General features: G+C 36.6%; 1 protein-coding gene across 1 annotated transcript in view; it reads left to right on the top strand.

Moving 5' to 3' along the window:
• TYR (tyrosinase) overlaps positions 1–4,972 on the top strand; it is a 100,570-nt gene extending 95,598 nt beyond the window's left edge. The window contains exon 5 of the mRNA XM_025419185.3: positions 4,526–4,972. Within this exon, the coding sequence (XP_025274970.2) occupies positions 4,526–4,752 (227 nt within the window). The 3' untranslated portion in view covers positions 4,753–4,972. The remainder of the gene's footprint in view (positions 1–4,525) is intronic.
• The last annotated feature ends 8,376 nt before the right edge of the window (positions 4,973–13,348 follow it).

Raw genomic sequence — 13,348 nt, 5'->3', positions numbered from 1 at the left:
ATTTGAAATGCTTTATTTAAAGTATTTTTCATAGCCTAGAAAGACAAGAGCTGTGAATCTATACCATTAATTTTAGAGACAGTTGACTTTAAAATCAACAATAGTAATCACCTATTTTCCTTTTATGAATTATTCTACTGCTTCTGATGCACATTCAAGGAATTTAAAATGTATTCCTATTTACTGCTAAACTTTAGGCCTACTAAAATAAATCCTTAAAAACTTCTTGATATAATTTAGTCCTCAAGCAGTTTATTATTCATCATTCAGGTACTCATGTTTATAATTACTTAAGTGTTTTCTGTAAAAGGCAGCTGATGCCTGGCATTTGTCAAACAATTTCCCTTATAATCGAATTTAGTGATGCTTTTAAAAATTGAGCAGCAGGTGATTTTGTTGCATGCATAGCTGATGAAAAGGTGAGACCAAAAATCTTTAGCAATGAAAGGTTGTGCCCTCAATGCTTTTGGTAAATGTGACCCTTCTTTCTGTATTTTACTGCTCTGTTGAGAGCCTCCTAAACCCAATATATTTTAAAAGACCTTGACTTTTGATGTTAAAAATGAGAGGAGGAGACATGATCATGGTAACTAGAGTGTCTCATTCTGCAGATGGGATTTGATGATGGGCTTCTGTCCTTCACAGATTTGTTCAATAGTTATGCTTTCCTACTTGTATCCATAGGTGCATGCTGTGCCTTTTGCCTGGGATGGCTTGTCATCAACATCATATTCTCAATTCTAATTCATACTCCATAGTCTTCTGGGAGGCTTTCCTTGATTCCCCAAACAGATATAAGAGGTCATTCCACCATGATTCCATTGTATCTTTTGCATACTTTCATCACTATAGCATTACTCTTGAATGTAATTATTTCCAATTATTGTTGCCTTCAGGCCAGGGCCTCTGCTTATTTATTTTCCAATTATTGTTGCCTTCACCAGGGCCTCTGCTTATTTATTTTTTTACTTACAGTGCCAGGACCACCACCTGGCATGTAATGTGTCTCAGGGAACATTTGCTGTATGAATGAATGCATGAATGAATGAATAGAAGAATGAAAGATAAAACAATTAAGATATAATACTTGCTGTCAAGAATTTATGATCAAGCCTGAAAATACATACATATGAATAATTATTAACACATAGACAATTGTGTCAAGTGTCATAAGGGAGCAAAGAAAGAAAGAGTCTGAGAATACACAAGAAAGCTGACCTGAATCAACAATCAAAGCAAGTTCAAGAGAGAAAACTCTTAGAAACTCTTGGAAATTGGTTCAATTGAAATATTGTTGAAATTATTATGGAATAACAAGAATCAATAACAGTTATAAATTGCTTTCTATGTTCTAGACATTGTACCAATGGCTATATATGGATTATCTCATTTAAATACTACAGGCAAACAATCTAAGTTACAGATTCCTAATTCATTAAATTTGGATAATGGTCCCCAACTAAATCATACCTTTGTTGTGTGAGCAAATGAGCATGTGATTTGAATATATAGAGTGCAAAATAAATAGAAGACTATATTACTATTCTGAAGAGAAAAGGGGACATGAAATATGGAACTTTAAATAGGTAGAAATAGAAAAATTATGACATTAAGAAATAATTTAAAGGTGCGCTGTTTGGAAAAGCAGAGAGCTGAAAATGGAAGTCTTATTTAGTTTGGAGTCAATGAGAGATACAAAGTGTTTCAAAGAAAACTATTGATGACAGTAAAAACTGAGACCATTTGGAGTGAACTGAAGTAGAGAAATTATAAGAGAAGCTGGACAGCTGGACAAAGAAATAGCATTTTGAAATTGTGACTTGGGTTTAAGCTGAGCCAGAAATAGAGGGAATCATATTTTTTATGTAATCTCTCTATGCTTTGCTAGACATTTTATTTTTTTTTAGTTTTTTTATTTATTTATGATAGTCACAGAGAGAGAGAGAGAGAGAGAGAGAGAGAGAGGCAGAGACATAGGCAGAGGGAGATGCAGGCTCCATGCACCGGGAGCCCGACGTGGAATTCGATCCTGGGTCTCCAGGATCGCGCCCTGGGCCAAAGGCAGGCGCTAAACCGCTGGCCACCCAGGGATCCCCTCTACTAGACATTTTAAACGTACTTTATATATTGAGGTGACTACTGGCAAAATAAGGCAGGCATTTGTAGTCCCTTTTTCAAAGTAATTTTAAATATGTTGAAAACCATAACTTTTTGGTATTTCTTTTTAATTTTAGCATTTTGGCTTTCATTGTTTAGATTTAAATATCAAAGTTATAAATCATTTTTATAATTTATTTGGTAATGTTTATCCTTTGCAACTTGTATCCCTTCCTGATGAAGAGGAACTCTAAATTGTAATACTGTTCAAATTATGCTTAATGAGCTCTAGGAATTTTAGAGGTAACTTAGTGGCAGCTGGCAAAAAGATCGTATCAAGCACAAAAGAAGAAAATGGAACAGGAAAAATGGACCAGGTTTCAGCCCTATAGGCCCATGTAAGCCACGGAAGCTCCACTTTTATCTCCTCTGAATGAATATCAGGCTTTAGTACTATGAAATCAGTTTGTAACAAATTCTGATTTAAAAAAGAACATTTCTGGGGATCCCTGGGTGGCGCAGCGGTTTAGCGCCTGCCTTTGGCCCAGGGCGCGATCCTGGAGATCCGGGATCGAATCCCATGTCAGGCTCCCGGTGCATGGAGCCTGCATCTCCCTCTGCCTGTGTCTCTGCCTCTCTCTCTCTCACTGTGTGCCTATCATAAATAAATTTAAAAAAAATTTAAAAAAGAACATTTCTGCTTTAATTGTTCTGAATGTTATTGAATTTATGAGATCAACAGATTTTCCTTTTAAGTTTTATTTCATGTTGCTACTCATGCTTTCCAAGATATGTTATTAAATAAATATTCCTTCTCTCATTGATTTGTGGATCTCATTTTTATTATATATAGAGTTTATATATATTGCAATTCCAGAATTTCCTAAGGTAATTTCTCCTTTATTGTGGTGAGCACATAATTAACTTTTTAATATAATTAGGACTTTTGAAAATGCAAATGCCAGAAATTCTATGGGAATGAGATTATATAAAAAAGAGAATTTATTGGTTTAAAAAAATCCAAGGAAGGGATGAACACTCAAACTCTGGGAAAGGCAGAAACGCAGCTGAGACTGAGGAATAGCAGGAACCAGGGAATTAAAGCCCTAAGGACACACACACACTCTCTCTCTCTGTTCCTCTCTCTGTCTCTCTCTCATTCTCTAGCTCTCATCTCTATTTCTTGGAGTACATTCATCCTGTTTTCCACAGGTTGAGAAGTAAGGCTGTCGTCAGCTCCCAAGCCACCTGACAGCTCTAGCACAGTGAATTCTGAGTAATGATTCTGATTGGCCCGTCTTGAGTCAGTGGTCTAGCATGTACTGATTAACTATAGCCAAGGAAAGAGTTTATAAAAGAACGTTACAGTTCCTGCATCAGCAAAGGCAGGAAGGTAGGGATAGAGAACAGATACAGATTCAAGTACCTATGGCTTAAATAAATTACTTGATTTGTTGCTCAAGTAGAAGTCTTGGTATATTGTTGAATTTCAGCTCCATAATTTCAGAGCTGCTTCTTTCTTGTGGTTCCACAAGATCTAGGGTTTAATCTGGACTACATGGTCCATGATGGCTCCTCAACACGCTATCTGCATTCCTGCTAAGCAAAAAAGAAAAATGGAAAAAGGAGAGACATAAATTCTTATTTTTAAGGAAATTGTCCCAAAGTTACATATATCACTTTTGCTCAAGACTTGAGTTACATAGACATAATTTTCTGCAGAAGTCCAAGATGCACTCTTTTGTTTTCTTTGATAACAAAATAAATATGGAATATCTTGGAGTATCTTTTAAGTAGTGATGGGTATTTTTAAATCAAACAAAAAGATATAAGTTAATTCCCAAGGAAAAATAATATAAGGAAATATAATCATAACAATATTTGTTTCCGCTGTATTTATATACTAAAACTAATGAAAATCCTAGATATGGATTTGACCCCAAATCGTGATGTCATTATACCAAAATGACTGAGGAAATAAAATGGGAGTTGTCAGAGAACAAAAATTATTATTTCTATATGAAGAACTCCAGATATAAACTTGATGAATTAAAAGATGGCAATATTTGTCTATTATTTAGAAATGTGGGAGCAAATATTAAAAAGCTAAAAGTTACAATAGTTGACCTGGTTTTAGGCGCTGCATATTTTACAGATCAGGTGTTATTAATCAATTTTAAAACATTCCAATGAGGTGGTAGTATGTTCCTCTTTTCCTGATGAAGAAACTAAGGCATAGGAGTATTAGGTGTGACTTTTCTGAGCTCTAACAGCTAGTAAGTAGCAGAGCTGGCATTCAAACCCAGGACTCTGACTCCATGCTACTATGCAAAGATAATGATGATGATGTTAATAATTATAATGTTGATGATGATGATGATGCTAATGATGACAATACTAAAAACATTGGGACATCTCTCTGTTTCAGAACGGGACATTTTTCAAGATTACATTAAGCCCTACTTAGAACAAGCAAGTCGGATCTGGCCATGGCTCATTGGGGCTGCTGTGGTAGGCTGTGTCGTCACTGCTGTGCTAGGAGGGCTCACCAGCCTATTGTGTCGGCGCAATAGAAAGCAGCTCCATGAAGAAAAGCAGCCACTCCTCATGGAAAAGGAGGATTACCACAGCTTGTTGTATCAGACCCATCTATAAAAGGCTTGGGTGATAGAGTAGAGCCAACAAGGTTGACCTCATTTTAACTCAAATGATGTTTAAGTCCTCAGATGTCCCCAAGAGCCATTCCTGGCATTTTTGTTTATGAAGACTATTATCAGGATCGTCAGCTAGTACAAAAGGTACCCCTCTTCTAATGCAGGTAGACTACACCTGTGCTTGCCTCACTGCCATTTGATCATTCCTTTGATAGCTTTCCTCAAACCCCTATTTCTAAGAAAAGGATGCCATTTAGTAATGAGTAACTGCAACTTTTATCTCAATGAAAGTGCTCTTATAAAATGTGGGAGTAATTTTGGTCTTTTCTCCTGATTGTTTAATGAAATGTTTCTTTTTTATTGTCCCCGTTCTTTTATTTCAATAAAATAATAACAAATTTACACTGACTCCTTTGAGCTTGAGATGTACATTTTTATTCTCCTCAGAAAACATGACTTTCCCATATATTTTACATCCTTGCTACAAAATGTGTTAGGGACTTCAAACAGACAACAACCATCAGTCCTTTCCTGCCAGAGTTCTTTTTTTTTAACTTTTTAAGTTACAGATATTATTTATTTATGAGAGACACACAGAGACAGGCAGAGACACAGGCAGAGGGAGAAGCAGGCTCCATGCAGGGAGCCCGATGCGAGACTCCATCCCGTTTCCTGGGATCACACCCCGAGCCAAAGGCAGACACTCAACCACCGAGCCACCCAGGTGTCCCCAGAGTCCTGACTATGTGTTTGAAGGTCACTGAAAATAAAGGCCCCAGCCCTACATTAAATCTAGCTAAGTACTTGTCTCAAGATGCACTCATTAAATATGTTGATAATGGTAATAATCCTATTAAAAGCTCTTTTTTCAGTCTTCTAAAATGAATTTTATTAGAGAATGCTTAAAATGCTACAAAATATTTGACATTTGGAATAATTATGTGAATTGCCTGCTTGCAGTTCTAGCAAAATCACATTTCTGTTTCTCTTGGCTATTAAGACCTTACGTTGGGATATGCAGATAATCCTTCTCCTTGAATTTCTGGTTCCCACTGAAATTCTAAAAGTAGCACAATTGATATTACATTTCTATAGCTATGTATACCATGAAAGACAAGGACCAGTTATTGGAAGTTACAGTGGACCATTTTGGTCCAATAAAAGGAAAACTTGGTCAATACTTAGAGCTTTCTAAAATCAAAAGGGGAATCCTTAGAAAACCATAAGTGGTTGCCACTATAATTCTTCACACATAGGTTGGATGGCTAATTCAAGTTGAATTCTGCAAAGATAATTTATTAAGTCTATAGAGATATTTAAATCTCCTTAGGACTTTTAACAACTCCCCATTTAGAAACAAGGCCAAGCAGGTCCTACAGAAAGTCCCTGTGATTATTCCACAGTATTCCAGGATATTTCACCAGATTCCAATTTCCACTCTCACTGGATACCCAAACTCATTTGTACTGTCCTGGTATCCTCCATCCCTTCATTTCTCTTATTCCTACTTTGCATTTGTCTGCCCAGCATTTTCAATATGAATTTAGATTTACTACTTGATTTGCCTTTCCCACCTTATCTCTGAGCACTGTCTTTCCACAGTCTTTTGATGCCAAGCTTTAAAAGTAGGCTTGTCTCATCTGGGCTCCCAGAAAACTGTGTGGGTCTGGCACTGAACCTCTACATCTCTGGGAAAAGTATTTAAAAGGAGACCTACTGACCTGTATGGTAACTTTCAACTAAAATATTCTACAATTCCTGTTAAACGTTGAGCCACTGTGTTCAGATTGTTTATGAATGCATTTAAAAATGAGTGTACTGAAAAATTTGAGCTCTTAAAAATGCATTTATCTAGAAAAGACTGACTAGGGTCAAGACCACATAACTTTAAATGATTACATTTCACTTAGTCCCCGTTTAGATTTCAAAGAAGAGCAAGAATTAGCCTATTATACATATTAGTCAAATGTTCTTAGCTAAAACTCATCTAGAATAAATAGAAATTCACAATTATTGCTGAAGTAATGTCTTTGACTCTCAGAAATTACTAACAGTTAATAAACTCAGTTATATAGAGTAATATGATCTTCTAACTCTCATTAGTAGTCAAACTTATTTACTAGCTTGTCTAATTGCAGATGCTTAGTAGGGAAGTCAGGCAAGGGATGAGGAACAGCATACTTATTTAGACAGTGAGGGTCTGTGGGACTGGAAGGCAAAGACAAGGGATTCTATACTCAACTTGATGCATAACCAGAAAAAAAAAAGATTTAAAATAAATTAACAATGGCATCTGAGGACTGGATTCAATTTAGCTGGAAATTGGAACCAGTAAAACTGAGAAGAAAAAGTAGGGAAAGACATTTGGATAATGGTCTAGAGAAGATTCTGAAGAAGCAGTAGCCGTGAATATGGTTTGCCCTTAGTCTAAACTCAACACACACAACAGTTACTTGGCTAGGTTTGATGTGGAGGCAAAATTTTAGTTCAGGAGATATTTTTTAATCACTTTTACAAAGCACCTTGAATAGAAATCCATCCCAGGAGTTTTCACCGTTCCTGACAGTGATCTGTAGAAAGTCATTCTTTTCCTTATCACAAGACAATTCCCTCCTTTATCACTGCATTTCAACATAGAATATTGTGTTGTTTCTCTAGAGGCTCAAAGTATTTGCTTGTATAGCAGCAACATCTGTAATAAGACCACCACCACATTGATTCTCAACAATTTTTCTCAATAAGGTATCCAAATTATATGATATATGAAGATACCTGGCATTTTAATTAAAACCAGCATTATATTCCATGGCATTGTTTTAGAGTGGGGCTTTTATAAATTGACTCATTTTTGGCTCTGCTCTTTTTCCACTGCTACATTACAAGTCACATTTTGTTACAGAGAAAGAAATAAGCAGCTGCCACTCTTTTTGTTCCTCCTGTGTTTTATTTTAAAATCAAGTATTTTTAGTAACCAACCTTTCCAACAAGTCAAATATATAATTCTCCATCTGTAGAAATAAATATGTGATGGGTACCAGTCATTTTAACCAGTGTTTCTAGCAGGCTGACAATGGCATTGATTGTGGATGTTTTTAAATAGGCTTTTCCTTGTTTATATGGACTTCGATTTGCAGGAGAGCTTTTCTTTGTCATCATAAAAAGGGCCTCATTGGGGCCTCCTATTGTTAGCCAGTGCTATTTTGGAGAGCATGTTGGTTGGTAGAACAAAGTTCCACTCTCCTGAAAGCTGCTGAAATGTAAGTAAAAAGAGGTGTTTTTTTTTTTTTTTAATTTGTGCTGCTTATTATCTTCAAAAGTGCTTGCTAGTTTGTACAATATCATGAATATAAAATTGCCCATGGCAACTACTAGAGGTTTTAAGGGCTTCCAAATCATCCAGCTATTTAAGACCAAATGGATTTGAATATTTCTTTAAAATATAAGCCTTATTAAAACTCTAGATAGCCTGTGTTTATCTAATTGTTTCATAAGTTCTTAATAGCAAGGTAAGAAATTATTCTTATAACTTCACGTTAATGCACCAATTCCTGTGTGCTTTATAATCATGATCATAGTGATTTCTAATTTCTTATTTAAAAATAAATAACAAAGATGTTACAATCCAGTGAGCAGTTCTGATGTCCCAAGAACTGTGCTGAGTACTTCATACTATGCGAACTCATTTACTCCTCATGTCAATATGGGAAGAAGTATTAGTTGTTTTTTTCAGATGAGGAGACGACTGCTTAAACAGGAGACATACTTTGCCTAAGTCTACATGTCAGTTCAGTAGCTTAGGTAATTTAGCTAGGATCTGAATCCAGTTCCTATTCATAACTATATATGTCATTGTTGTTTGTTATTCAATTATGTAGATGTGCTATAACTTGCCAATTACTTGCTATAGGATGTTTAGGTTTTATCTAGTTATTTTCTTTTTAAACTAAAAAATTTTAATTCCAGTGTGAATGCACAGCATTACATTGGTTTCAGGTGCACAATATAGTGATTCAACAATTCTATATGTTTTATCTAGTTTTTAAATTATGTTTAATGCCATATGGAATATCTGGGCACATTTGGCATCTAATTTCTCTTAAATTATCTTCCAGGAGTTCAATCTCTGGACCAAAGCATATGAATAATTTTATGGCTTTCCTAATGAATTTGCCACAGTGCTTTTGAAAAGGGTTTCATGGATTTAAAAATGCAAAGAGATGGAGTCTAAAAATAGGAGATCAAAAGGAATGAAGAAGAAAATGAAGAGGTGAAGAACTCTAAAGAAGGAATAAGAGTTGTGATCCTCTTTGAATGGACTGAAGACCCTAATTGCCACTTGGAGTATTACTTCTTTTCATAAATCTTTTTAGAATTAGAACACTAATTTAATGGGCATTTTTCTCTCACAAAAATTAGAAGAAAATTCACACTCAATTTTAGAGAGATAAATAGATAGCATGCATGTAAATTGGGCTCTAAGATGTATATCTTGGCTAGGTAGAGAGGTGTGTGTGCCTCAAACTATCAGAACCTTGCAGGGCAAAACAAAAACAAAAAAAAAGCAACACTAGAATCTATCCTTGGAAGAATAAGCACAAAGCCTCAAAAGAGTCTCAATCAACAGAGAGTTAGAGTCCGCTATGGGGATAGATAAGATCCCCATAGAACAGGGAGAGGGAAGGCTGGGAAGACTCTGGAAACCAAGCTCTGGGACAAGTTTGAATGCTTTATTTTTAGTGCTTTTCAAGCAAGTACCCTGTCTGGAATTTGGTCAGTCTTCTTTAGTAGACCGTCAGTTTTAAACACTCTTATAGAATAAATGTAAAGCACAGATGTGTTTATATCAGTGTGTGTGTGCGTGTGTGTATACATGCATATACAGAGAGAAAAAGAGAGAAAATACGGAAAGACAAATTTTCTCACCTCTCTTTAATATTGAAGAGAACTCTGTTGTTGATTGTATTCATTTTTATTGCTATTGTAGTAAATTACCACAAGAGATGGCATAAACAATATAAATTTGTTATTTTGTAATTTAGTAGATTAGAAGTCCAATATGGGTCTCACTGAGCTAAAACCAAGGTGGCAGTAAGGCTCTGTTCTTCGTGGAGGCTCTGGACAAGATTTCATGTCCCTCTGTTTTTTAGCTTCTCAAGGCCATTTCCACTACACTCCTCCCTCCATCTTTAAAGCCAGATACATTGTATAACTCTGATCTTTCTTCTGTAGTCATATATCTCATTTCAAAAAGAAACTGATAATTGAGTTTAACTCATCAAATTCACCCATTAGATGAGGTGGTTAGGTAGTCGCAACAAAATCATGGCAAACTGTGGCCCATGGCCAAAATCCTGCCTGCCACCTGTTTTTATAAATGAAATTTTGTTGGAACACAGCCACATCCATTCATTTATACTGCCAATGGCTGTTTTCACACTACAATGATAGAGCTGAGAAGTTCCAATGAAAACCATATTGCCCCCCAAAGCCAGGCCCATTACTGAAAATATTTACTGAAACATTCTTTCCATGCTCAACTCTTCTATCTGAGCATACTGAGAGTTTCTTTGTTGGGCTTCTCTGAGAAACAGACCAAGGCAGAAGTTTACATTCAGATTTGTTAGGAAGTACTTGCAGGACTCACACTGCTAAGAGAATAACAGAAGCAGGGTATGGCAGTAAGAAAAAATGAAATACAGTGGAAGCCCCACCAGTCCTACAAGGAGTTCTACAGCTAGAACAGATATGAATAATATGTACAGAGAAATTTATATTATTATATGAAAATAATATATATTATTTTCATAGATTTATAATATATAAATTTATTATGAGGAACTATCTTATGCAATAATGGGTAATTATGAAATAAATTATGAAATATATCTGAGCTTCTTAGGGCAAGCAGTTCAGAAGGGAAGACACCCAAGGAAACTGAAATCCCAAGAGCCTGAGCTGAAATGTGACCACAGGTACAAATCTCTTTACTCAGGAAACGCCAAACCCTGTTGAAAGGGCTTCTAACTGATTGAGTCAGGCTCAGAATAATCTCCCTTTTGGCTAACTTAAAACCAGCTGAGTGGGGCCCTTCAATGATACCTACAAATCCCCTTCCTAACAGCACCTCCATTAGTGTTTGACCAAATAACTAAAGATGTGTGTATGCTACAAAATGTTTCTTCCAGCTCTGTGAGAGAATATTCCTTGTGGTTCATTTTAGAAACATAGTAGAAAAGAAATTCTGATACAGGAGTTTAGTATAGCCAAGTTGACACAGCAAAAGCTGTCACACATGGTTAGGAGATCAGATCCTCCTTATTCTGAGCCATTCTTGGGCCGCAGCTTCAAACACACAAGCTAACAGCTTTTGGGTAGTGTGATATGTGACAGACCCATTGGATCCCATGGGCATGTGCTCACTGCCACATCTTCTTTGCTATATGTTAATATACTATGATCCCCACTAGAATCAGTTCTAAAGCTACTTCTCCTACTTTTAGTTCTGATTTACAGGGCACAGACACTAGTGAGCTTCTCAAAAATACTGGTGCCCTTCTCAGAAATCTGCGCGCGCGTGTGTGTGTGTAGAAAGCATCCTTCTTTCTTAAATTTAAATTCATCATTAGTTTCAGACATAGAGATCGGTGATTCATCAATTGTGTACCTGATTTTTAGGTATCAGAATTGATAAGGTTAAAAAATTCAAACTTTGTAGCAACTCAGTTTCCCATGTTATTAAGTCCTAGACTGATCATCTGGTGTTTCCATCCTCTGGTGGCAGGGGATGAAATCCTCTTTATTTAGATCCTGCCAAGGAGGCTCTCTCGCTTTCATGTATCAGCTTAAATTGTAGGCTCACTGGCTTTCACAATCTACCTTCAGATAATTACTCCCAGTCTTTCATTGTTTCATTGTTTCTTTTTCAATGTATCCATAGCAGGAAACAAGAGCCATTCGCCTTGAACTTCTCAAATCCCTAAATTATGCTTGAGTGTATTCCATTCAACTATTAGCCTATTCCAGGTGAAGTGTGTAACAACTGCTCACTAAACAAGCTAGGAATTACCCACTCTCCAAGGATAACTGGTGACAGTCTTCATTGCCGTTTAACTGGTAGGTTTTCCAACAGCAAGATCCTATTTCAGAACCGGCTTCCCAAGACTGCATCTGACACCAGATGTCTCCATGAGGCTTCTCCAAAGTCTCAGCTGATCCTAGAGCTATTTGAAGCTGGAATAGCCCTTTGGAATGGTCCCACATCAAGACAAAGATCTTTAACTTTTGTTTCTCCACCTTGTCTACTCATTGTGTATGAGCTGTCCCAGGGGAGGAGGTGTAAATTTGAGCAAGAGATTCCCTTCTAGTTTCTGGCAAGGGCTCAGCTGTGCACAATCTGCAGCTAACATTGCCAGGAGCTAGGAAAATGAGTGTCTCAGTCCTGAAGGAGCAATCTGTTCCATACAAAACAGGATCCCTAAGATTCTCTTATCTTCCCATTCTACTTTCTTTGTTAATTTCTTTTCCCAAATTTTCACAATTATTGCTGATTCTCAAGCTTTATCTCTAGCTCAAGTTTCTTTTCAGATTTCCTGATGGATACATCCAACTGCTTATTTTTAAATTTACTTCAATATCCTGCAAGAATTCAAACTTATATTTAAAAATGAACTCTTAATATCTTTTCAAAAATTAGTTCCTCCCCCAAGCTGCCACACATGAATAAATGACACCTAAACCCTAGCCATTGAAGTACCTTCTAATATGTCATCCCCTTTACCCTCCATCTGTGAGTGGTACTCTTGGTTGTACTTGCAATATACTGTGCATGTGGAAGGTGTCCACTTCATTCTCACCTGCCCTCTGTAGGTAAGCTGTCTATTTCAGGTCTGGCCTAAGCCATCATCATCTGTTGCTCAAACTACTGCAATAACCCATTGGCTGGAGTCTACCATCTTCACTTGCCTTTTTCTAATCCCCATAACAACTGAAGTGGCTGTGTTTAAGCGTGCTTCTACCACTTTAGAGGGTTGATATTCCTTCCCGGTTAAATTCCAGGTCCTCTCAACAAAGGTGTCCTTGTTTGGGGCACTGCCTGTCTTTCCAGGCCTGTCTCATCCCATTCTGCTTCTTACCTGCAGTGTTCCTGCCATATAGTGGTTTGTTTGCTTTTGTTTGGTTTTCAGCTCATTAAATGTATGATTCTTTCTGCCATTATAGCACCCCAGATATCACTTCCCTCTTCCCCAAATTCCTATTCATATTTTAGATCTCAAATGCCCCTTTCACAAAATAGATATTTTTTCATAACTTCTCGTCACTTATTTTTCTTTCATAGCATTTACCATGGCTTTTCATTACATTACAATTTGTGTACATATATAGCTTAGTGTATTTTCTTCCATTAAAGCAATAGCTCAACGAAGACAAGGCTGGCACTGATTGCCAGACATAGTCTCAGTGCTTGGCCTCTAGTAAGCATGTGATGGATATTACACAGAAGAATGAAAATGAAATCTACAAAAGTTAGATCTCAGCAAACAGAAAACCAAAAACAGAATAAACACAGTGTGTACATAGAAAACCACAGCAGCCCCCAC

Source organism: Canis lupus, chromosome 21 (genome assembly GCF_003254725.2).
Source record: "Canis lupus dingo isolate Sandy chromosome 21, ASM325472v2, whole genome shotgun sequence".
NCBI classification, from domain to species: Eukaryota; Metazoa; Chordata; class Mammalia; order Carnivora; family Canidae; genus Canis; species Canis lupus.
This window is presented reverse-complemented; position numbering and strand designations above follow the sequence as displayed.